This window comes from Fundulus heteroclitus, chromosome 8 (genome assembly GCF_011125445.2).
Source record: "Fundulus heteroclitus isolate FHET01 chromosome 8, MU-UCD_Fhet_4.1, whole genome shotgun sequence".
NCBI classification, from domain to species: Eukaryota; Metazoa; Chordata; class Actinopteri; order Cyprinodontiformes; family Fundulidae; genus Fundulus; species Fundulus heteroclitus.
Window position 1 is genome coordinate 4,562,456 of NC_046368.1, and position 27,089 is coordinate 4,589,544.

At 38.0% G+C, this 27,089-nt stretch overlaps 1 protein-coding gene across 6 annotated transcripts in view; it reads right to left on the reverse strand.

The window, feature by feature from the left end:
* LOC105938970 (transcription factor 4) overlaps positions 1–27,089 on the reverse strand; it is a 302,561-nt gene that overhangs the window by 164,835 nt on the left and 110,637 nt on the right. For all 6 annotated transcript variants that reach the window (XM_036139974.1, XM_036139972.1, XM_036139975.1 and 3 more), the window contains one exon: positions 1,264–1,322. In XM_036139974.1, the coding sequence (XP_035995867.1) occupies positions 1,264–1,322 (59 nt within the window). The remainder of the gene's footprint in view (positions 1–1,263; positions 1,323–27,089) is intronic.

Genomic DNA, 27,089 nt, shown 5'->3' on the forward strand with positions numbered 1-27,089 from the left:
TTGTTTTACATGTTTAAGTTGAGCTTTACACTAAATATGTGTTACTGATAAGTGCTACAAATGTTACAACACTTTTGTTCATATGGCAGCAGAACATTAAAATAAAAGTGCTCTTTACACTACTTTTGAATTCATTCTTGGAGTTTGTAAATACAATGCGATTAATCGCGATTAATCGCGATTAATCAGTGCGATTAATCGCGATTAAATATTTTAATCGTTGCCCAGCCCTAATATATATATAAACAACTGCTTCTAACAAAATCTATTTTAAATTCATGTAAACAAGCGTCTGAGCAGCAGAGGGTCAAATGGGTTTAAATTGGATTTATTGGAATAAATTTTGTGTAACTCTTTATAATAGAAATCTAATATAAATAAATTAAATCTTTTTGGATTTTACTGAGTTCCTCTGACTAAATTTGGCTTGAACTGGACTGCATTATAATTCTGTTCATATAAACTTTGCCTGATTAAATAAAACTTGAATGAGCGTGAAACCCACTGTTTTAAACTGGACAGAGTTTATTTGGGATGAATGGAAAATATGATTAAAATAACATTTTCTTTAATTAAACTAAAGTAAAGCCACTTAAATTAGAAATAAACCGCAAAAGATTCAGATTTCTGGATCTAAACGGACCTGCAGGAAATCCTTTTAAAATGAACTTTATTCATCGGGAATCAGTTGAAATGAACCGGATCATAACCTGATTCTTTCTGATTCTTTTTTTCTCAAAATTGGACCAAATTGGACCGTGCTCATTTTGACTTAATTAAATGGTATCAGATTAGAAACGGATTAAACTAGAATACGTTTATTTCAACTGAATGAGATCAAGAAATGGGCTGAACAGCCATAAAACGGTTTTTACTTTGCATTTGTTGGGAAACTAGGTTACAAGTATGAAATAAATTTGCTAAAATCGAAGGACGTTTATGTTGAGAAAAAGTCAATGGATTTAAATCATGGCGGGAATGAATTAACTGAATTTGGGCAGAGCATCAGTGTAAAGTTCCTCCAGATGATTTAATGAATTTTAGGTTTTTCCAGGACAAACGATGCGGAAAAAGCCCAAATCTTCCAGCGTTTGCTGTCATTCAGGACGTTTTGGGAAAAGTCCGGGCCGCCGGTGGCTGCCAGACATCGCTCCTCAGGCGTCGCTTCAACAGAGACGCTTTCACACGCAGCAACGCGACAACACAGCGCAGCTCGTCCCCCGCTGACTGCTGAGAAAGGAGTGGATTTAAAGTCCCACTGACCTGATGGCAGTGTGGGTTGGACTCCCTGCCGTACGAGTACGAACTCCTCTCCGATTTACCTACAGGAGAAAAACACAACAGTTTGTGGTTGTTAGTTTTCACACCTTATCTCGTTACTTGCAGCTCCGCGGAAAGCGGCGCAACTTTACTTAAAAGCAGGAAGTTTTATATATTTACTACTTATTGCTGAGAAGTGAGGTTATGCTGAGGATTCACACTTTGTTTCCATGAGCTCCTTTAACGACCTTAAAGGAGACTCCTCTGGAAAATGTTCCTCCTAACGAGGCAATTAAGTGCCTTAACGAGCAAAGAGATTCCCGGGACCAGAACCATTCCTGCAACCTACAGGCTACTTTCTGGAAATTGCAGGAACTTTCCAGAACATAGACATTATTTCCTGTAACATGCCAAACATGACCTCGCTCAAACATGCAGGTTACCTTCCAGGAACTTTCAGGTTACTTTCCCAGGATTTATGGATTGCTTTCAGGAATTCTCTGGGTATTCCTGAATTACAGGTAACATATCAAACACCAGCAGGTCCCTTTTTTGGGACTAAATGGTTTTTCTGGACACAGAACTGTGTCATGAGGCGACTCCTGACTTGTTAAAATTACATAATGTACCCGGTACTTTCCAGGAATTAAGGAGTAATCTTAATTTTATGGAAATGAACGGGTTGCTACCATACATCACAGACTTGTTATCAGCGTATAAACCCTCCAGACCACTCAGGTCTTCTGGCTCCAGCCTGCTCTGCATACCTAGAACCAGAACTAAACACGGAGAAGCAGCATTTAGTTCCTATGCTCCACTGATCTGGAACAAACTCCCAGAAAACTGTAAAAGTGCTGAAAGCCTGAGTTCCTTTAAACCAAGATTAAAAACACATTTGTTTAGAATTGCCTTTGAATGTTCAAGTTAAAATGTTTTACTGTTTTCAAATGTTCTTTTTTGTTTCTACACTATCCCTACTTGCTTTTATTCTGTTTTATTTTCCTATATTTTAATCATGTAAAGCACTTTGCATTGTCTCTGTACTGAATTGTGCTATATAAATAAATTTGCCTTGCCTTGCCTTGCCTTACCATGAATTAAAGTTAGTTTCCCTGAACTGTTACTCCTTTCTGGGACTTACTGGGAACTTCTAGGACCGTTCGGTACTATAATTTGACTTATAAACTGGTACTTTTCAGGAAAATACTGTTAGTTTTACGTACATTTCAAGTTACATTCCCAGAACTATGAGGTACTTTTCCAATTAGACTTTCCTGGAAGTTCTAGTTTCCTGAAATCACTGCTTACTCAGGGACCCGGTTTAATAACAAAGCAACGTGTAAACCGGTACTTTCATGGTACTTTTGGGAACAAGAATTTATAAAATTAATTTTTTTCCAACATCTAATTATTATTGCACCATTTATTTTAATAGCCAATATATTAACAACTTTTGTGATTTTTCATCTAACCACTGAAATTCTGAAAATTTCTTGTTTTCTTTTTGATCTTAAGTCACTTTCAGGAACTTGGAGGACGCTTTCCTTTTAAAAGCTTTTTTTTTGTGTGTGTGTGTGTGTGTGGGGGGGGGGGGTTCTGGGTTCTTACTTGATCTGTTATTATTATGAGGCGATCTGTTATCTGAGGCTTTGTGAAACATAAAGGTAAGTTTTTCCCACTGAAATATGCAGGTTATCTTTGCAAAGGTGTTTTTGAATAATACTTTGAGCATTCCTTTATCTAAGTTGTTCTCATTTTAATACTAAAGTGCTATTTAATAATGAATCAGTGAGTGTAAATGGGTTTATTAGATCCAGCTCAATGAAGTAAATGAAAAATAGATACGTTTAACAGTAGATAAGCCATTTACACTGGCTGTGAGATGTTATTAATGCATTTTTATTTGAGTTCTTCCAAAGAAGAAGAAAAGCCAATCAAGAAACAAACACTTCATTTTTTGCTCTATGTTAGGTGCAGATTTAGTTTCTTTATGCTTTCATCCCAGACTGTGACGCCATATTGGAAGAGTGCATCAAAAACAGAAAAATAAATCTCCTCTGGTGTACTTCATGAAGAGACGGAGATCTATAAAACATATCTTCGACTTTCAAGCCCTTCTATTTAGAATATTACAGTTATTATTTTCTTTTCTGAGCCTCGCCGGACCAGTGTTTGTCTTTGGAGACTCATTAGTGCGCCTGCTAAGCAACCGTCACTCGTGACAAACCGAATCCAGATAAAGAGCCAGCCCTCGAAGAAAACTCACAACGGAGACGGAGCTTTATTTTTCCTCACGTCGGAGGTTTTCTTCACTCCTCTTATAGCTTCAGCTTTTCACTTGAGATTTCTGAGGCTTTAAAGCCTCCGCTGATAGAAAAACTATTAGAGCCGTTTCACAGTTTACAACAGACACGAGCCTGACGAGAAATGAGAATAAACATTTCTGGACTTCACTGCTTTACCGTCCAGCGATATATTCCCTCCTATCTGAGATCGGCTACAGGAAGCCAGACATCCCGGCGCTCAGCCACATCCTGCAGCTCGTTCTCATTCAGGCCAGATGGGACATGTAGTCCCCCCAGGGAGACGGGCCCAGGACCTGTCGATGCGGAGAAGCAGTGGCTCGACTTTAAGCTCCGCCCCCTTTCTCTCAGGCTGAGCCACTTCCGGATCAGGGGTCACTCCACATGTGGAGCCCACAATCATAATGTTCTAAAAGAGCCCAATCCACCACTGAGCAGCATCTAAAACTTTCTCTTATTCCGTTACTCTTCCTGTTTAATAACACCTCCATTTATATAGATTTAAAAATGACAATATCTATATAAAAAAATTATTTTACGTAAAGTTAGGTGCTTAGCGACTTATTTTTAGATACAGACATAAACACTGAATTCAAACTCAACCCTTTATTCAACCAACTTTTTACCGAAACTACAAGTTTTAAAAAAAATAAAAAACAACACGTGCTCTTTGAGCTCTTTGAAGGGGGCGGGGCTTTGTTCCAGGGTCTGCATTGTGATTGGTTGGGAGGATGTAATGATGTAATATTAACCTACATCGGTAAAATGTAAAAGAAAGGAAAACTGTTATTCTTTTGAGCTTTAAATTGACCCTTTTTTCTGTTATTAATATGCGTCTATCAATAGATCGATATCAGTGTTGTAGGACTCGAGTCCGAGACTCGAACTCGAGTCCGAGTCATTAGCTAAATTTAGAGACTCGTGACTTGACTTGGACTTGAGCACTGATGACTCGAACTCCTACATTCAGATCATTCTGACTTGGAAATTGAGAAAAAGACTCGACTTTTTTTTTATATCATTAGGCTATAATTTTAATATGTCATTAGAATATTATTTGGTGTATGATATTAATATCTAAATTATTAGTGCAATGTGGTGGAGTGTGGATTTTTTTTGTTTAAAAACATGTAGGCTATGCATACTTTAGTGCGGAACTTGGACTTGACTTGGATCAATAGTGAATCGACTCGGACTCGACTCAGATTTTTTTTTAATGACTCGAACCTGGACTCGGACTCGAGGCATAGTGACTTGACTACAACACTTTAAATTGACCCTTTTTTCTATCATTAATATACGTCTATCAATCGATTGATATATATCGTTATTGAATTATCGTCCAGCCTTAGATCAGCGGCAGTATTTCTGCAGAAGAATCCCTGATCCATCGGACCATCGCTGCTGAAGAAGACACCAAGACTCTGAAGCTCCTCTGATTTATGAAAACCAGGCCCAGTTTACGTACCCCTACACCACTGTCCACCACTTTGTGTCGGTCTATAAAAAACAACCACAAAATCCACCAAATTTAGTGGCTGTAATGTTGCAAAATGTGAAGAAACTGTAAATGCATCCCAGCAAGGCAGCGACTGAAATCTAAATGTTCTAACACTGCTTTCCCTCCTTCATCTGTCTTCTGTTGCTCTTCTCTCAGCAAGCAGAGAGGCTGGAGTCTATCCCAGCATTCAACGGGAGCGGAAAGAGACCCGCTGTACGCTGGCACTCCATCACAGCTTAACGCAACTCTAATCAAGTCTATTTTACAGGCGTGAGACACAAAAAGCATAATTACATTGAAAATCTATAGCCTGTGCAGGGTATGTGCTACTGTGGGCTGTCGGCGTGTAAGCGGCGCCGTTTTCTGGCTGCTTTTTGGGAGTCAGATTTCCTCCTTTCAGGTCCGTCTGATCCACGTTTTCATCAACGCCACGGGCTTCGCCTGGCGTCTTTGGTGCGATCCAGATCTGACGTCCAGGATCTTTAAATGCCGGCGCAGGATTGATGAGCACATGATGACGAGATCTTGTATTTTTAACCCCTAAACCAAAAAAAAGACGTCTGATGAATTCGGGGAAAACGCGACGGCCGCCGTCGTGTGCAGACAACAAAGCTGATTTCCTCTCCCCTCCTCTGCGAGCTACCGCGACTATTTTTACCACGTTTTTTTTTTTTTTTTTTTGGATATAAAACCTTAAATCTGCAGCCAGTCTCAATATCAAACCGCCGTCGGTGTGTAATTACGCGGTGCTGCCGGTGCGGATGAGACGGATGGAGCGTGTTGCGGGGCTGGAATCAGGCGTGTATAGACCGCCGCTGAATGCACGCCAACATGGTAGTCGATGCAGAAGAGGTTGATAATTACAGGCGTATAGAATAGGAATGTGGCTGACCGCGCGCGTGTGTGTGTGTGTGTGTGTGTGTGTGTGTAGGCCTCCGATTCAGCTACTACCGATGCCAGCTGGACCGGTTTGGCACATATACAAAGACCCCCCCCCACACACACACACACACACACACACACAAAGTACAGGAAATTACTGCCACAGATGTGCGCTCTCCCTCTCACATACATGTAAATATGTCGAATACACCATGAATTTATATTTACACCTATCCGGCGGCTCCGGTCGGGTCTCCGTACGCTCACCACCGGTTGTTTCACCAAAACCGTGTTAAAGTGCAACACACTGCAAAAAGGGAACTAAAAGTAAGTGAAATTTTCTTGAAATCATTGTATTTTTCCTTGATTTGAGCAGCTAAAGAAGACTATTTGCCAATGGAATAAGAGTTTTGAACTTAATATAGGAACATTTCATCTCCATCGTCTTATTTCAAGAGCAGGAAATCTAATTATCTTATTTTAGAGATGAATTGTTCCTGTTTTAAGTGCAAAAATCTTATTCCAATAGCAAATGGTTTTCTTTAGCTGCTCAAATCAAGGAAAAATACAATGATTTCAAGAAAATTTCACTTGCTTTTAGTTCCCTTTTTGCAGTGCACCAGCTGAATTAAATCATCTTTAAATATCCGCTCAATATTTTCGTGAACCACGTCGTGCTCGACTGAACGCAGACCAAACGGATAAATCAATCTAAAATTATGTAAAAACAGAAAACTTGTGTTTAGATTTGACTTTTGGTTTTTAAGCCGGGGGTTATAAGGTCAGATCATAAAGTTTGCAAATTGATTTAAAATTTAAGACAAAAAGCAATAGAAAGATATTGAGAAAAAAATACTTTCTTTTACGTCTGACGTCTGACGGCAAAGGCAGTAAATAAAGGCTTTTAAAAAGAGTACACCATGAGTTTACCTCTCCACCGGTTGTTTCACCAAAACCGTGTTAAAGTGCAACACACTGCAAAAAGGGAACTAAAAGTAAGTGAAATTTTCTTGAAATCATTGTATTTTTCCTTGATTTGAGCAGCTAAAGAAGACTATTTGCCAATGGAATAAGAGTTTTGAACTTAATATAGGAACAATTCATCTCTAAAATAAGATAATTAGATTTCCTGCACTTGAAATAAGATGATGGAGATGAATTGTTCCTATATTAAGTGCAAATCTCTTATTCCATTAGCAAATAGTCTTCTTTAGCTGCTCAAATCAAGGAAAAATACAATGATTTCAAAGAAAATTTCACTTGCTTTTAGTTCCCTTTTTGCAGTGCACCAGCTGAATTAAATCATCTTTAAATATCCACTCAATATTTTCGTAAACCACGTCGTGCTCGACTGAACGCAGACCAAACGGATAAATCAATCTAAAATTATGTAAAAACAGAAAAGGGAAAACTTATGCTTAGATTTGACTTTTTTTGTTTTTTAAGCCAGGGGTTATAAGGTCAGATCATAAAGTTTGCACTGCAAAAACGCAACTAAAAATAAGCAAAATTTTCTTAAAATTAGTGTATCTGTCCTTGATTTGAGCAGGTAAATAAGACTATTTGCCAATGGAATAAGATTTTTGCACTTAAAATAGGAACAATTCATCTCCATCATCTTATTTCAAGTGCAGGATGTCTAATTATCTTATTTTAGGGGTCAAAATACTCATTCCATTGGCAGATAATATCATTTACCTGCTCAAATCAAGGAGAAAGACCCAAATTTTAAGAACATTTTACTTATTTTTAGGTCAGTTTTTGCAGTGTGCAAATTGATTTAAAATGTAAAACCAAAAGCAATAGAAAAAAAATACTTTCTTTAAAGTCTGTCGGCAAAGGCAGTAAAGAAAGGCTTTTAAAAAGAGGCGCGTAACGCAGTGTTTACAGGGAAAACGGAGGCCTTCGTCCAGCATCTTCAGCTGCCCTGCTGGTGGTGATGGGGGGGGGGGGGGGGTCTGGCAGGAGTTTCCTCCCTTCTGGCTCAGCAGCATTAAATGAAAACAGCCAACAGCAACGCAGCGAGCGGCGCTTGGTTTATGTGTAGAAACACGGGGAGTACACATGTGCAGGCAGCGAACACGCCCATGGGAAGCTGCATCCATGAAGACGTCGTCTGCTGCAGAACCCATCGTAAAATACGCTCATATGTGCTTTTCTTCTTCTTTTATTTCATTTAACAACATGTGTGTGTGTGTGTGTGTGTGTGTGTGTGTGTGTGTGTGTGTGGACCTGGAAGCAGGCTTTAACTCCACGGTGATGATAACCTTCAGCTCTATTACATTTATTTAGTTTTGCCTCACCTGTGTCTACATTTTAAATATATTTGTTGCTATTTATGATTTTATTTTTGTCTTTTAACAAATGTAATTAAATGAATTGTACATGACTGCCTTATTTTTATTTGCACTCCTTCAACATATATTGCAACAAGAACACAATTGACCCGTTAAATCCACAAATAAGAATTAGCCGCAGCGTCTCCTGTTGCTGCCTGTGAAGGGGAAAAAAAGGGGCAGAACTTTATTAAAATTGTTTTGAAAATCAAGATTTTTTAAAATGGTTCTGTGCATTTTCACCGTCCGTCGTCTCCTCCGGCCGAGCACGGCAGCAAAAATGCCCGGTATTTTAATTTGGCCGTTGAAAAGAGAGCGGCATTAAAAAGGGGAGAGGGGTAGGAACCGAAGCAGGAGGGGACGGGCCAGCCAGAAAATCACTCAGAATATCCATCGTTTCTGAGCCTCAAGAGACATTCCTACCTACAAAATCCATTATTTTATGGGAAACAATTAGCAGTGTTGATCGTAAAAAAAAAATAAAAAAAGTCAATACAAGGGTTATTTTAATTCAATATTTTAAAGTAGGACATTCGTTTTTTAAAGAGCCTCGGAAAAAATATAATTGATATCAAACAACTTGAATTATGACTCAATTTCTCAGAAGATCCAAGTAGTTCTTTGCAGAAATCTGATTAGAAAAAAAAAAAGATTTTAATGAAAATGTTTTTCATTGGTTTTGCTCTTTAGACGTTAAATAAAAAAAGGAAAAATCCACCTGAGTAAGTCTGACATCAGTTTTCTTCCTTCAGTCACATCGTTCCTCCCGGTCCGTCAGAACCGCTGGATCTCAGAACCACAGCAGCCACCCGTTAATCGCCGCTGCCCCTCCCCCACCTGTTGCTGCACACTGCCGGTCATCTGGCTGAAACGAGGCCGCTGCAATATTCTCTCAATTACGAGAAAGTAAAATATTTTTTTCTCTCCGCTTTTTAATATTTACAAGGATGTTTGGTTTTGTGTCTGTGTATCTTCTTATTTTATTCTGAATTTTATTCTTATCTATATTTATCTTTTATTTGTGCTTTGGCCTCTGTGTTTGTTTTGGGCGCTTTATAAATAAAGTTGGATCAGATCAAATTTCCGGTCAAACTCGTTACGATTTTCTCTTAGAAGCATAATTGTGTAAAAACTCATAACAATGAAAATTGAGGCGACTATTTAAATGTCGCAGATTGCATAACTATAACTGTAATAATCATAATGTTACATTGTTTTTTTCAGCAGTGAGAATAATTGTAGCTCTTCGGCTTTGAATAAAAGCAGTTAGATGATGTTAAACGTTTTTGTTCTGTGAATTGTTGGTAAAACCGTGAAGCTGAGGGGATTTTGGGTCGAGGTGAAACCACAGCGAGACTCTCAAACCGAACCAACATGAGCAGGTTAGGAGAAGAAATAAAACTGGACTTTGTCCAGATAGGTAGTGCTACTAAGCTCCTAAAATAAAATAAACGCTCATTATTAAAGTGAAGAGACCAGAGATAACTCCTGAATAAATTTGCTTCCCTATCTGAGTGAAGCCCGTCTGAGGCGAGAAAATGCTTCAAGGAGAGAAACAGCCTTAAAATTGCAGATTTAAAACCTCATAGGAATTAATTCTCACAAAACAGTCATTGTTAAGGTTTCTTTAGGAAACAAAAATCCCTTTTAGGAACGTCGTAAGGTTAGACGTTCCCACAAACCCGGACGCATATTTTTCCTTAAAAAATGTAACGTTGCTTAAATCTGTGATGGTTTATTACAGAAGTTGGTTCCAGACTAAGATAATAGGAAGTCCCTCTGGTTTTTAAGGGTGAGTGCAATTTCCCAGGGTTGCCACAACTCCTAGTTTTCACCTAACTTCCTTAAGTTTAGAATAACATAGAACCAAAAAAAGAGATCTACTGGTAAAAGGTGGGTTATCGGTGCTTATTTGAAACGTTTTTTTAAAGGTTCAGGAAATCTACAAAAACATTAAAACCTAGAAGGATGAATAACTGGAGCCATGAGCAACAACTGAAAGTGCTGCTGAAGCTGCGGCTAATCGCACCGTCGGGGCCATTAGAGCCGAACCATTTCCCTCAATAGAAATGTTTGACCTGGGGGACTTTAAGGGAAAGCCTCTAAATCCCAGAAAGGAAAACACGAGACTCCCTAAAATCTCAAAAGCAAAATTTTAGAGGTTGGCATTTCCTCTGCTAACCTTGAAATAACTGACACCCCCCCCCCTAGAGAAGCGGCCCGAAGAGGCTCAATGACGGGTAACGACGAGCCAAAGTAGAGCACTTGGTCAGCGCGCGGACTGCAGAGATACTGAATGTGGAGGAGGGGGCTTTATTCGAGCCGCTCTGCTATATAAAGCCCATAGAGAAGTCGGTGAGCCAGGAGGACCAAATCCCTGCTAATCCAGAGAGCAGAGAGACAGAGGAAACACAAATCAGCTCCATTACAAGCGGAGAGCTAACAGGAAGCAGGAAGCTCAGCTGGGCTATTAGATATCATGACACTGCTTCCTCTCACACCACATTAACTCTGGATTTGTTAAAGTTTTGATCCTTTTCCAAATATCATTTTACACTAGAACCGATGGTGAATCCTGCGTCAGACCGAAGCTTCGCGGGACGAAGCTTTGTTTCCGCTCACTTATCTGGCAAGACGTGGAAATCAAGTCTGCGATTTAAAAGCCTCGTTACCAGAAGCTTCACTGCTTTATACAGACATCCTGCTTAGATTACTGCTGGAAAAACAAATCATTTTCTAGTTCAAATTGGATGCTACAGTCGCAATTTCCAGCATACGTGAGAAAATCTAGTACGCTCTGTGGAACATCACGTTCTGATTGGCCTCTGAAGAATCTGTGCTGGATTCATCAAGGTCAGACTCTGAATATGGGTGCAGGGATCAAAGACGTTCTCTGCGGTGAGATAATTATTAGATAAATTAGTTAGACGTAAGGACGCGCCGCCAGTTTCAAGCATCCAGCATGCCGAGCTGAGTGAACCTCCATCAGGGCTTACAGCGTCGCCTGAGCATTAGTGCTCACTAATAAATAACCTGAATTATGAGTTATCCCATTATAGTAGTTTGGGATTTTCTTTGTTTTTTATAGATAAGCCAAAAACTGCAGCTCGTCTCAGGATGAATTAACACAGAGTGGATGCGTGATGCCGAGGTGAACTTCAGCCTGCCGTAGTTTTATCAGAGGGACTTCATATGTTCATGTTTTCACAAAGGTGATAACGGCAGAGGAAGAAAACAACAGCATGTCTCGCCCTTAAGATTACAATTTACTCCAATTAAGCTTTTTTTTTCTTCCATCTACAGTAATTTAGATTGCCAGGTTTTAAAACATTAACGTCAACTTTAATCCTGCAGCTTCCCATCGACGGAGACAGGTGGCTAGGTTAAGAGCCGCAGTTCCTTTTCCATCTGAAATGATGCCGAACTGCCAAGTTTAGAAGGTCATTGAAATAATTTACCATTTCCTTCTGAGTTTTTTAATTAGCCGGTTCATTGGCAGGAGCTGAACTGACAAAGGTCAGCAGAAAGCCTGAAACTGTCTGTAAGACATCAGCCGAGTAGACGGCGGAGATCGGTTGCTGCAAACGGCACCAAACCTTTTGGGCTTTGGACCTTTAAAACCCAGAAGGTCAAAGCTTCCAGCAGAAACTCTCCTTTTATCCGGCCCTGTTTTATACAATGCAATAAAACGGGTACATATGGGTTTTGATGACTTGATCTGTTGGATTTATACGACCTGGGAAAAGTGAAGCTCTCTTATCTTTCTACATCCCCTAAATTCATTTTTCTAATTTAATTTTACCAGATTGGGTCACATTCCTGGATTCCTCCTGGAGAATCCTTAAGACTTTTTGGGTCACTGCATGCAATGATTGAGTTGTGTTAATAGCATATAATAAAGGTGTGAGGGTATAAATAAGATTAATTATTTTTATTATTATAAAAAAAGAAATAACCAAAAGGTTGAATTCTCCTTCTCTTCAAGGAACGCTACTGTAGGATCCATCTAGCTGAAAATCAATATTTAAGGGTTTAAGTTTTGGCTTTTTCTTCTGTATATGTTACATATTTTTTTTCTTTAGGTAATTTAATCTTGTCATCATAAACCAATAATGGAGGAAATAAAGATTTTCCTTCTAATCTGAAAATACAGTTTAAGCTGAAATAATTTTTTTTTTTCTTTTTGTGGTTAAAAGCAGATGAGTAGCAGTTTAAATTCGCTTTGTGTCGATTTTATGTTTAAATCATAATAAATAAATTACAGGTAAGGAAAACTAAAAAACTATTTGCACTTTTTCATATTTCCGGGCCGGAACGTCGTTCTGCAATTGTTGCACTTTGTTACCATAGGAGGCGCTGTTTCTTCTCTACGCAGTTTTTTTTTGCTTAAAACACAAACAAAATACACATAAATAACATTATGTAAAATAAACACGTATGTAGCATTTTAATTATTTTTTTTATTTAAGTATAAAAAATGTCTCTTTGTATTGTAAGCCTGATGCCAAAAGCGCATTTTCCATAGATGGGCAATGACATCACAGGAGGAAACATGAACCATGGAGGATGTCAGAATATGGTTGTTGCTTTTTATATGCCAGTGTTATAATATTTTTATTACTTTGAACATTAACAAAAAACATATATAAAAATATTTAAAACAACTAATTTAATTTTTTCCCCCCTCTGTTTCTTGTTTAGTATTTTTATATGGAGAGACAAATAAAAAATCAATAATTCAGCAACACAAACAGATGGGAATGCTGAGCGGAATTTATACAGAATTAATTTAAACCACAACTTAGCAACAATAAACACAAAACTTTTAGTTTTTATCTGTTTCTGCAGAAGCTTTTTAGTCCAATCGACGATGAGGCTAATTTATTTCTTTTGCAATGTTTTTAAATGATTTTTTTATGCTAATGCAGAATATTCTTAACTTTGACCAGCTCTATTGTCCCAGAAATGGCTGGATTCACTTAAATTGTTTAGTTTAATTAGAATTTTTACCTTGATTTGATTTTTTTTTTTTTTGCATTGTTTTCTTGATGGAGGGAGGAAAAAGATGCAGGTGTTTGTGGAGCCAAAGCCGTCATATTCTTCTGTCTTTCTCCTCCACGGTGATTGACTGCGTCCGTCACATTTGCCAGCGATCGGCTGCTGGATTTGTTTCAGATTCGTCAGACGCCAAAAGGAAGAAAACAACAAGACTGTGTTGTTCAGGTGGCAAAAGCTCCTTTCTGCCCCCGAGTTTAGACGCAACATTAAGTCGCTGTGTGTGTGAGTGTGTGTGTGTGTGTGACACCCATATAATGAGTCCGTTTTAATAAAATATATGACTAATAGTGCAGTTTGATGAGGGTGGCGAGGATGGGAGGAGAAAATGGAAGAAGGGTTAAACTTGCTCCTGAATGCGGAGTGTGTGTGTTGGGGGAGGGTGAGAGCGAGCCGACATGAATCATTCTGAGCGATTCAAGCGTTTCCATGACACCACCGGGCACCGGTCCAGAAGTTTCCACAAAGTCTGAGAGGTGGCGGCGCTCACACACACACACACACACACACACACACACACACACACACCGACAGCATCCGAGTGGAGCTGCATTTGAAGCGATCTGCTCCGCCGCAGCGACGTCTTTGGTTTTCAGAGGAGATCAGCGTTAATTTAACAGAAGACGGCCGATGAGTAACCGTCGTCTAACAGAGAAGTCTTCCTGGTGACATAGTCACCGCTGCCAGCACCAGCGGCACCATCACCACCCCCCCCCCCCCCCCCCCTGCAGTCCCAGCAGGCACTGATTCCTTGGCACCGGAACGAGTGAATACATCAAACAACAGATGAATGTATACGAGCGTCGTGAACAACTCCAGAGACGTGGCATCCATCTCACATCTGTCGCCTTCCACCTTCAGCAAAACGTCACGTTCAGCCGCAGCGCCGATTCTTACCCTTTCGTTTGTTTTCTAAAAGAATCTGCATTAAATTTGTCGTTTATTATTTCTGTGTGTGTAACGGAGATGAAAGCCAGTGAAAGGTTAAAGTTTCCGGTGTCTGTTCTTCAGGGAAACCCTCAAAGGTGACGTTGCTTTGGGTCGTCTGCTCTTATCAGCATCGATCGATGCGTTAAATTCGGCTCCATCGTCCGCTTTCTGCTGCTTCACAACAACACGCTCATCCTAAACAGGAACGGTGCTTAAACACCATTTCTGCCGTGTTATTTTCCAGCGAGGCGGCTGCATTGAGCTCAGAGGTCACGGAGGTATATTCTCTAAAACCTGCACCTTCTGTCCATTTTAGATGTTTAGCATTACCTACATGTCAGGCTGTGCAGCTCGCTGGACTTTAGTGCTTTAAAGTATGTCTGATTCTGATTCTGATACATCACGGCTGTTTGCTGAGCTTCTTCTGCACCAATAGATCCAGTCAATTCCACTTTTTTCTTTTTTTTAAAAATCAATAAATTCCTCAACATCTAGTACGAGTTGCACATTTAGTTACATTTAAGTGTTAAACATGATTTCTGTTTGTATAAAGATTTATTTATGCATCAGTATATATATATATATATATATATATATATATATATATATATATATATATATATATATATATATATATATATATAGGCACAATGTCTTAAAGCTATTTTGTTGACGTCCTGAACAACAAGCGGTCTAACATCTGAGGCTTCAAACGTCCATTTTTCTATGATCTGTCCATAAGATACAAAACCTTTTTTAAATAAGTTGCCCAACACGTTATTTTGTCAAAGTGGATAACCAGTTCAGTTTAAATTACCTGTTTATTGTCATCTACAGTAACCTGTTCCTCCCCCTGCGAGATCAGTGGTCAGGCTCTTTTGTGCTCTAAGCCTTAATTCAGTCACTTCTGCTCTGTGTTGCTTTTTATTTAAAATCATGATTATAACAAGCGATCATCAAAAAAGTACAGCGTTTAAACACCACAGCTGCTCAAATTAACGTTTAATTTTGTCTGCTTTTAAGTTTTTAAATGTTTTTTATTACGTTTTACTCGGTAAATCTCATGGGAACTCGTTCATCATGAGTCACCTGGACTCAGTTCAAAGGTCACGGTTGTTTCTTGAGCTTTTTCTGCATTAATTTAAGTCCAGTGGATTTCACCCTATTGCATATTTCACAACAATATAGAGATAAAAATCCAGTTTGCTGTTGTAGCACGGATCGATTTATACATGCATAAAATATCTATAAAATGTCTTTTATACATTTAACTAGCATCGCTACAAGCTGTGCTTTACTTCAGTAGATTGAAATGTTCCTAAATAAAGCGGAAATCCTTTTATGATCTCTGTTCTTAACATTTTTCAAATAATAACACATTCATCAATTAATCTGATGTGTAAATGTCTGCAGATTCATACATACACACACACACACACACACACACGTATGTGTATACATATATATATATATATATATATATATATATATATACATATATACATACATACATACATACATACATACATACATACATACATACATACATACATACATACACACACACACACAGCATCGTGTTATACACTCTACATTTCATATATGTAGAATAAATAAATATAAAGATATTCATATATCTATAGATATGATAAACTTCTATTTTGTTTCTACATTTTTTTCCAACTTTTATGTTATTCTGTTTTATTTTCCTATGTTTCCTATGTCTCTGTACTGAAATGTGCTATACTAATAAATTTGCCTTGCATTCCCAAAAGCAATATTTCTGTTGTATTGTGCTGTAGAAGCTGCCTTATATTGCTTAATCGTTTATAACAAGTTGTTGATATTTAAACACAACGTATTCAGGCCATTTCACATCCAATTCCAGTTTTAAAGTGTATTATTTAATCATTAAAACAATTACCCGGAACCTCTGTAAACGCCTTTGTTTGTCTTCTTGCACACGTGGTTTAGCGTGTTCTATAAAAAGACGCCATCTTGGCGTAGCTGGCGACATTTTTCCTTTCCCTGGGTTGTTCTTTAGCAGGTTTGACCTCTTAAACTGAGACGCAGGCGGCTGCATCCCATTCAGACGTTGTTTCTCAACCAGAATGAATAAATCCTGCCTCATTGTGTTTTATCTACTGCTTTATAACAAGCTGATCAAAAAAGGGACACTGTTTCAACAAAACACGCCTTTAAGTATCTAATAGGAACATCATCTTGTTTCAATCTAAATTTATATATTCACTTAAAAAAAACACCAAAAAACTCTTGTTGTATATGTTGGTTAAATTACCTTTTGTTGGGCTAAAGGTTTTCCTTTAAAACGGACCTCGGGTTGTTGTTTTATTCGGGTGGTACCAGTAGAATGGACCCATTTTAACAGAACCTGGGTTGTAAAAGCAGTGAAATCTTCTTTATATCAATGATTTCAGTTTTTTCCCCAGCAGGAGAGTTTAAAAATGTTTCTTTTCTGTTTTAACATGTTTCTACTTTACTAAACTTTACGCCCAGTATGTAAAACTCCTATTTTTGTAAAGATTTCTTTCTATTTTTGTGAAGATTTTTCTATTTTTGTAAAAATAAATAAATATTTTTTGTAAAGATTCTATTTCTGAAAGAAATTCTTATTTTTGTAAAATTTCGTCTATTTGTGTAAATATTTATTGTATTTCTGTTAAAAAAATCTGTTTTCGTAAAAAAAAATATATATTTTTGTCCAGATTTTTTCTATTTTTGTCATTTAAAAGAAATCTTTTTTTGTAAAGATTGTTTTCTATTTTTGTAAAGCATTTTTCTATTTTTATGAAGTTTTTTCTATTTTCTTAATGTTTTTTTATTTCATAAAGATTTTTCCTCTTCTTCGTAAAGTTTTTTTTTTTTTTTTTACATGTTAATCAAAAACAGGTTATCCAGTTTTACAGTGCGGCGGCCGCTGCCTCTCTACGCTGACTCCCGCCTCATAATGACGACGACATGCAGTTAGAACACGGGTACGAAACTTCAGAAGATCCTGGATTTTAACCTCTTCACTGGATTTTAGCCTCTTCGCTGGATTTTAACCTCTTCACTGGATTTTAGCCTCTTCACTGGATTTTAACCTCTTCACTGGATTTTAACCTCTTCACTGGATTTTAGCCTCTTCACTGGATTTTAACCTCTTCACTGGATTTTAACCTCTTCACTGGATTTTACCCTCTTCACTGGATTTTAACCTCTTTACTGGATTTTAACCTCTTCACTGGATTTTAGCCTCTTTACTGGATTTTAACCTCTTCACTGGATTTTAACCTCTTTACTGGATTTTAACCTCTTCACTGGATTTTAGCCTCTTTACTGGATTTTAACCTCTTCACTGGATTTTACCCTCTTCACTGGATTTTAACATCTTTACTGGATTTTAACCTCTTCACTGGATTTTAGCCTCTTCACTGGATTTTAGCCTCTTCATTGGATTTTAGCCTTTTTACTGGATTTTAACCTCTTTACTGGATTTTAGCGTCTTCACTGGATTTTAGCCTCTTCACTGGATTTTAGCCTTTTTACTGGATTTTAACCTCTTTACTGGATTTTAACCTCTTTACTGGATTTTAACCTCTGGTAGCAACTTGCTCCTCTGTCCAGCTGTCCAGAACAAATTTCCATGATGAGGCGACTGCTCTCTGTTTGGGTTCACAGTTGTTTTCCTGCTCTCTGTTTCCAACCTTAGATGTGGTTTATTGTTTTCTAAAGGCAGAAGAATAAGTTTTACACCAAAGAGGTTTGACTACTTTAACTTTTTGTAGACTAAAAACCAAATAAATTCTATAACTTGAGCTGGTTGAAAAAACCTCTGAGCATTTCACTATTATTTTTTATAATTTAGACAAAATAAATCAAACAAAAAGGGACTTATGTGCAGGAATTAATTAGGTATGTTTCATTGTATGAGAGCACCTTTGCATGCTGAGACATGAAATTCAATGAGACTCGTGGGTTTTGGTTTATTTTAGTTAGTGGATCTTTTAGTTTGTCTTCAATCAAACATGGATGCATGTCTGTTGATCGCTGTTCTCAGCGTGTTGAACTTACGCAACATGCCGGTTGTATGTGTCACGTGTGCACAGTGTCGCAGAAACACACATCAACACGTGACAAACAGATCTAAAGTCAGAGCATCGACGAGTCCAAAATGTGAAGAAATTAATTAATTTTTGCCTCATTCTATAATATTAGCACAAAATCAGTATTCTCAGTTTTTTTTTAATAAATATAAAGATCTTGTTTGTGAATTCTTTTAACAAATCAGAGTCATTTAGGCATTTATCCTCGGTATCCAAACCAAAGGTATTCACCGTCCCTTCCAGCAGAAAATGCTTATTACTTTTCAGGAGCTGAAAGTAATCTTTACTTTTACTGAACTGATGATACTCGCACAACTCAAACACAGTTTAGTGTATTATACAGAGGATCAAAGATATGGAACAGTCTTCCCACATCATTGACCGATCTTTCTAAAGAACAATTTAAACGGAAAGTAAAATTGCTGCTACTTAGTTGTCTGAACTTTCCATATGGATTTGTGGTCTAAATGATATTTTTAACTGTTTTATATATTGAAATGTTGCATGGTTCAGATATCTCTGCTCCACCACACCTGGATCAAATGATGGCAGAACCTCCTCAGCAGCCTTCAACACCAGCAGATGTTGCTAATTTAATTCAGGCGAGGCTGGGAAACACCTAAAAACATGCGGGATAGTGGGTCCTGACCAGGGTTCAAGACTTCTGGCTCAGAGGACAGACAAAATGTCTCAGTGGGCTAAAATGACCCAAAATGTTGAGCAGGAATACAACATTTTATACTAAAGAAAACAGAATATGAAAAAAGTTATATTTAGACTTTATTCATTTTCCTTTTTATGTAAAGAAAATAAAAGCCTCTCAGAGTAATCTAAAGTTATCTTTAATTCAGATCAATTATAGTTGATTTGCTCCGACTCAACGTGGATCTATTGATTGTTTCGGTCTAATGGTTCCTGAGAAAACCTGCAGAAACAACTTCCAGAACCTCCTGGTCTCAGGTCCAGTTTAGACCTCAAACAGCATTTAAACCACATTTATTGACTTTTACAGACTTCAAACTGGGTTTTAAATCCCATAGTCCAGATCTGATTTTTAAACAAAGCTGATTTAACTTCATCCAGTTGCAAACAAATATGGAAAAATATAGACCCAACTACAGCAATGACGTCCCACATCTGGCCCACGGGCCATTTGAGGCCCAGTGATACAAATTTGGTCCAACACAAAATGTATTTCTTTTATAAACCCAACTATTTCTTTCTCTCTAATTTATTCTAAGTAAGACATGCAGTGACTTTTAGATTGGCTAAATGCAGCAAACAAGCAACCCAAATCTGTTTTTCCCCAAAATCCTTCATATATTAAAGCATTTGAGCAAAAAACTTATTATTTTTCAATTCAGTATGACGTAAAGACCCCATTTCTTGAACAATCCGACTAATTTGTCCATTTTATTGAAATATTGTGAGTAGTTTATTATTATTTAAAACTAAAAGGTATATCTAAAAAAAATACATTTTGCACATTTAAGTAAAAAGAAATCAGGTTTTTGAGACCTTTGAGGATTTTCAACGTACAAATCTTGGTCCACTTGGTAAAAAGTTGTTTCATATTGTTCTCAACATCCATTAAACGGTGTTAAAGTGGGTTAGGTTCTCCTCTTTACCAGCTGGTACCTGGAAAATGTACGTTTCATAGCCCTATTCCACCATTTGATCTGGACATGTTTCCCTTGCTTCACACGTGGACTTTTAACAGAAAAATATTTCTATAAATATTTATAGAAAAGTAAGGAACCATAAATACCTTTATATTTGTATTAATATTATTTCATTGTCAGCGGTCAGGTGAGCGACTGAATGCCTCTGGCATTGTAAATGATTATGGATGCATGGTTCACAATGAAATGCACATTTTAAAATTTTTCAAATTTAAAACAATGGATTTTTAATGGTAAAACATAAAACTACATATATACATATATACATAAAACTACATATATATATGTATATACATATATATATATATATATATATATATATATATACACACACATATATATATATATACACACACATATATATATATATATATATACACACACACATACACACACATATATATATATATATATATATATATATATATATATATATATATATATATATATATACATACATATATATATATATATATATATATATATATATATATACATACACACACACACGCATACAGATAAACTTAGGTAGATTTTCAGTGTGTGAAAAGCATCTTTTTAATTTTCTTTCTTTCTTTATAAGGCAAAGCAGTAAAGAAAATAGTTTTATAGGGATTTCCCATTAAAAAAAAACAACAAAGACACTAAAGACAGGAATCAGATTGCAGGGACACTTATTGCTCTATTTGGTTTATAAAACATGCAGAAGAACTTTAATATGAAAGATCCCCCTGAAAATATACCACCGCTACAAGTTTGGTCCTGTTTGCTTCACAACAGCCAAAAGTTATATATTAACTAAAAAGTGGCGTTGGATGAGAGATGGAGCGGCTAAAGGAACGCGAGGCTCTGGGGGGGGGGTGAGATGTTTAAAAACTGAACGCAGAACGCAGCAGAACCAGAGTTCTTTGTTTGGTCGGGAGGAAAATGAAGCTTCTGGCACCCAGATTTGCTCCCAGTTCATGTGAACGAGACCCAAAAGAGACCCCCCCCCCCTCCCTGATTTACCAAATAACCTTCATTATCTAAACCTGCCCCCCCCCCCGCGCTCCCTTTACCAGGCTCACAGTCACCACATCTGATGGCAGCCGTCCACCCCTCCTCCACCCTGGCACCGCCACACAAACAACACAAACAACAACGAGGCGACAAACGGGGGGCCACACCTCGGAGCCGTCCGAGCAGCAGGACCTCCACCGTTTGGAGCGCCGCCACGGCGGGTCTGTGGCGCCGTTAGAAAAAAAAAAAACCCATCGGCGTATCTGAGTCGGGTTTGAGGCGTTGTGATCGGCGGAAGACGGCGGCGAACGCTGGGTCGCCGTGTGTGTCGGGCTCAGACTGAAATGCGGCAGCCACTGCAGATTTTTGTTGGCTTGCTGACAACGCTGCGCCGGTGCCAAGCCCCGACGGCGGAAACGACTAAAAGACGCATAAGGCTGGCATTAGAGCCCAAAAACCACCCCTCCCTGCCTCCCCCCCCCCACCCCTGCATCCCTCCTTCCTCTTTCTTCTTCATCATCTCGCTGCGTTTACTTTGGTCCAGGTCGCGCTCCGCCTGCCAAGTTCTGTCACCTTTAAATTTGTCGACCTGATATCTGAGGAGCGACAAAATAAAATTTAATTTTCCCCACGTTTGGACTTAACCTGGATTCCAGTTTAACATCAACAGAAATTCATCTGTTGTCATCCTTTGTCGGGTTTATAATCGCGCCACCATATCCGCCGTCTTTGTCTGGAGGATTTCGAGCAGCACTTCCACAAATACCTTGGACAAAAAAAAGCATCTGGAGTTACATCCGTGAGGCACCGAGCCCATGTTCCTCCTAAAACCTAAAACAAATGAAGAAAACACTCTAATTATGCTCCGCAGACAATAAAACAAAGCAAAACGAGGGGAGGAAAAAAAAAAAAAAAAAAAAAATCCTGTGTGAAACATTCAGGATTACCTACAAGTCAAAGCCTGATTCTGTGTTTGGAGTCCATTATTGATGGAACAATGTGACGCGGCGCGGTAAACAAAGCGCGCTCCAGTCGTAGCTGTAAACGGAGTATTGTTCCGGAGACAGATGACGGCTGCTAATGTCGAACTGAGAAGGTTCTTAGAGGTGGATTTAACACGTTTCTTCTTGTCTTTGGGGTCGAGACGGAAGACAAAGAGGAGAGGTAGCTTCCAGAGAGAAGGTGTGAAATTCAGAATTAGCGGCACAATATGGAGGCATTAACGTGCGGCACAAAGAGCGGCGAGAGCTACGCGGCGGAGTGTTGCTCCCTGACACTCCCGGCTAAATAAAGACGCAGCGCTTGTGCTCGCAACCCTTTCAGGTGTCGGAGAGGCCAGGAAACAAAGTCGACACTGAAAATGCAAACAGCTTCTTCTATAAGGGCCGCTCACCCAGACTGTGAGCTGTGCTGCAGCGCTAACCGTCAGGAACCTTTGTAACGCCTAGGATCTGCTCCAGGGTGTCTCTACAGAGGCATTTAGTGAAAGAAAAAGTCTTTTTCTTTATTGTTTGACTGTTTTATACCAGAATGAAGAGATTTCTTTTTAAAATCATCAGTAAAAACTGATACCAATACAATCATGTGGTTTGGTTTGACTTACATTTTTAGGGCGTCTGAGGGAGAATTATCTATTTTTTCTGAATAAAACAATTATTTGGGACTCAAAGTTTTATTTTTAAGGACAGATTTTCTTTCTAAATTGGTCATTCATGATTTAAGCAAAGTAAAAAACACGGTTCAGTTCATTGATTCGGATTAAAAACTTGAATCGGATCGAGAATCTGTGGAAGAAGATGAAGATTAGGGCGATGGCAGGGAGGCCTTCCAACCAGAAAAAAAAAAGCAGCGGAAATATGCAAAAAGCTGCTCAGCAGTAATAAAAAAGTTTGATTGCTGTAATGACAATAAAGATCTCCATGTTGCTTAATATTAGGGGATAAATGATTTTAGTTAAATCTAAATAAAACCATTTTACACCGTGAGAAGCTGCTGTCTAAATTCAACAAAAACAAACTTCCTAGTTTTTAGATTTTAATCTAAATCTTCCAGGGGTATAAATAACTTTGGGCTAAACTGTATCATTAATGGTGATAATACCAGTAACATAAAGACTAAATAAGCTGATATTGCTAAACGTTAGTAAGTTAGCAGAGGCCAATGAGAGCAAAACGACTAATTTTGCTGAATTAATGTGGATTAAAGTCATCAATAAACTCCTAAAAGGCAAAGTGAGTCTTACCAACATGATTTTGCTGGAGTGGCACACTTTTACTGACAAAAAAACCCATTAAAATGTATGATTATTATTAATCTTTACATGAATTTTCATTCAGTATCTTATGAGATTAAATGTTTACCTGTATTATACTTCGTTTGAAAGTAAAACAGCCATTTAGCCCGACTTTGCGGTGCAGAAGTGTTTCCTCCTGCTTTGAACCCTCCCTCTGGATGAGATGATGAGGTGGAGGCAGAGATGGATAATCTTATATTTGATTGTATTTTTCAACAAAAAAATTAAACCATTCTCTTTCAGACGGAGAATATTCTACAGTTGGTGAAGAACAGACTCTCTGTGCCTGCGATTAACTGATATTATTAAGTTTTATTATCACACATTTGGTAACAGCCGTTGTATTACTCCATATAGTTTAGGGGAGCTCATGCATGTGGAATAAATGTGGTCTGATAATAGAGCCTTGGGGATGCCAAATGAAACCTGGTTTGTCAGGAAAGAGGACAGAACATGCAGTGTTCAGGTAGAGACCAAGATTATAGCATTATTGCACATTCTGGTGCATTTTTAAATAGGGGTTCTGAGCAGGAACCGCCTGTTTCAGCACCACAGCAAGTCAACCACATTTAAGTCCAGACTTTGACTAGACCATCTGCTGCATAGCCCATGTGACGAGCATGAGTGGTGAGCTTAAGGTCTTGGTTCTTGGTATCTTGGTTCTCACTGAGGTTCTCTGCAGTCCCAGAGCCTTAGAAATGGATCCTTGACCCATTCCAGACTGATGGATGTCAGAGATTTTTATCTGTTCTTGAATTTCTCTAATTTGGGCCACATGTTTTTTTTTTTTTTTAGGTTCTTTCCGCCTACTTCATGCTGTCAGACAGGTTCTGATCAAGAGACTTGTTGATTCTACAGATTAGGCAAGAATTGAGTGGAGTTTGTCCTAAAGTTTATCCTAAAGGTGTGGTTAATTGTGTTAATTATGCCCGACGAGACGTCCATTATCAGAAATGATTGGACGATGGGAGGCGTGAACCGATGTCCATTAATTTGGGAAAATGGACGCCTCAAAGGGCATTAACCCGCTTATATCATAGTGACTTACAAAAGAAATACATGAAAAACCAACTATTAATACTTTTTCACCCTTAAAATCATACGTTTTTCCACAAGTAGCGGCTGAGAGAACTATATAAAATTAAGCACTGCCAAACTAACCAGCGATAACCGTTACCACGGGCGCCCTGCAGCCAATCAGAATCGAGTATTCACCAGACCGTGGTATAAAGTTAATTTATGTGAATTATATTTCAACATAGTGTGAGGTAGGGTTTGTTATCCTTCATAAACAAAATGATTATTTTAAAACAGCCTTTTCTGATTTAAAAGTGGTTTGATGACCTGAAACATTTAATTAGGACAAAAAAAAACACTTTTTCTCAGCACGGTAATACAATACTTGTCGACTTTGGTAGAAACTTGGGCCACCTGCATTCTCCGACCAGGCTGCGTCTCTGCCTGCTCTCCACCGCGACTCCCAACATAATCCCTGTATTTAGACAAATGTGACAGCGTTTGAACACCTGGACGCCTCTAACATGAGGGCTAACCTATAGCTGGAGACGAGGGAGCCGCGTCACGCCACTGATGAGCTCTGTGTGATTTCAGCGCAGCCACCTGGCAGCTAAATAATGACATATCTGCTCCCACACACTGTTCTGGAGCCGCTGATCAGAGAGGCCTCCTCGCAGCGGGCCAGACCCCAGCTGACATTACAACGGTGAGGGTGGAAATAGCTGGACAGAGGGACGGCGGAGGGAGGGACGGCTCACAAATTGCATGCACCTGTAAAATACGGATAAACAAGTTTTCCTGCGAGGAGATTCCCGCGTCAGACCCGACGAGCGCCGCTGTGGCTGCAGAGAAACCAGCACAAGTCACTAAAGCTTTTCTTCCTGGGAGACAATCCTTATTAAAGAGTTTGTTTTCTGATACAGGAACAAGTCTTCGTTTATTGTAGAAGCTCATAATTATACATAAGCGCTACATCTGGTAATACACTGCAAAAATGGGTGAAATTAGTGAATTTGTCCGTAGTTTGAGCTGCAAGTTTAAATGATCTACTAATGGAAGAAGATTTTTTGCACTTAAAATAGGAACAACTCATCTCCATTATCTTATTTCATGTGCAGTATATCTAATTATCTTATTCTAGGGGTGAAATACTTATTCCAGTGGCATATAATCTTATTTACCTGCTCAAATAAAGGACTAATACATTAATTTTAAGAAATATTTACTTATTTTTAGTTCTGTTTTTGCAGTGAACGTGACCCCTGAACACTGCAAAAACAGAACTAAAATAAGTTAAAATCTTTTTGAAATGAGTGTATTTGTACTTTATTTGAGCAGGTAAATAAGATTATCTGCCAATGGAATAAGAAGCTCATAATTATACATAAGCGCTACATTTGGTAATACACTGCAAAAAGTTTCTTGAAATGAGTGAATTTGTCCTTGGTTTGGGCTGTGAGTTTAAATGATCTACTAATGGAAGAAGATTTTTGCACTTAAAATAGGAACAACTCATCTCAATCAACTTATTTCAAGTGCATTATATCTAATTATCTAATTCTAAGGGTGAAATACTTATTCCAGTGGCATATAATCTTATTTACCTGCTCAAATAAAGGACTAATACACTAATTTTAAGAAATATTTACGTATTTTTAGTTCCCTTTTTGCAGTGTACGTGACCCCTGAACACTGCAAAAACAGAACTAAAATAAGTTAAAATCTTCTTGAAATGAGTGTATTTGTACTTTATTTGAGGAGGTAAATAAGATTATCTGCCAATAGAATAAGAGTTTTGCACTTAAAATAGGAACATTTCATCTCCATTATCTTATTTCATGTGCAGTATATCTAATTATCTAATTCTAGGGGTGAAATACTTATTCCAGGTGCAGATAATCTCATTTACCTGCTCAAATAAAGGACTAATATACTCATTTTAAGAAATATTTACGTATTTTTAGTTCCCTTTTTGCAGTGAACATGACCCCTGAACACTGCAAAAACATAACTAAAATAAGTTAAAAATTTCTTGAAATGAGTGTATTTGTACTTTATTTGAGCAGGTAAATAAGATTATCTGCCAATAGAATAAGATTTTTGCACTTAAAATAGGAACATCTCATCTCCATTATCTTATTTCATGTGTAGTATATCTAATTATCTTATTCTATGGGTGAAATACTTATTCCAGGTGCATATAATCTTATTTACCTGCTCAAATAAAGGACTAATATACTCATTTTAAGAAATATTTACTTATTTTTAGTTCCCTTTTTGCAGTGTACGTGACCCCTGAACACTGCAAAAACAGAACTAAAATAAGTTAAAATCTTCTTGAAATGAGTGTATTTGTACTTTATTTGAGGAGGTAAATAAGATTATCTGCCAATAGAATAAGATTTTTGCACTTAAAATAGGAAGAACTCATCTCCATCAACTTATTTCAAGTGCAGTATATCTAATTATCTTATTTTAGGGGTAAAAATTACTCTCTCCATTGGCAGATCATCTAATTTACCTGCTCAAATCAAGGACAAATACACTCATTTCAAGAAAACTTTACTTATTTTTTTGTTCTGTTTTTGCAGTGAAGGTTTCTCAGGGGCCTTTTGACCCAAAAACACCAAAGCCTGTCAGCTTCTGATGGCTTTTTGGCTACAGTTACAAGACGTAAGCTTGTAGAAATCAGTGTGGTTGTTTCTAACCACAACATCCCCACTGC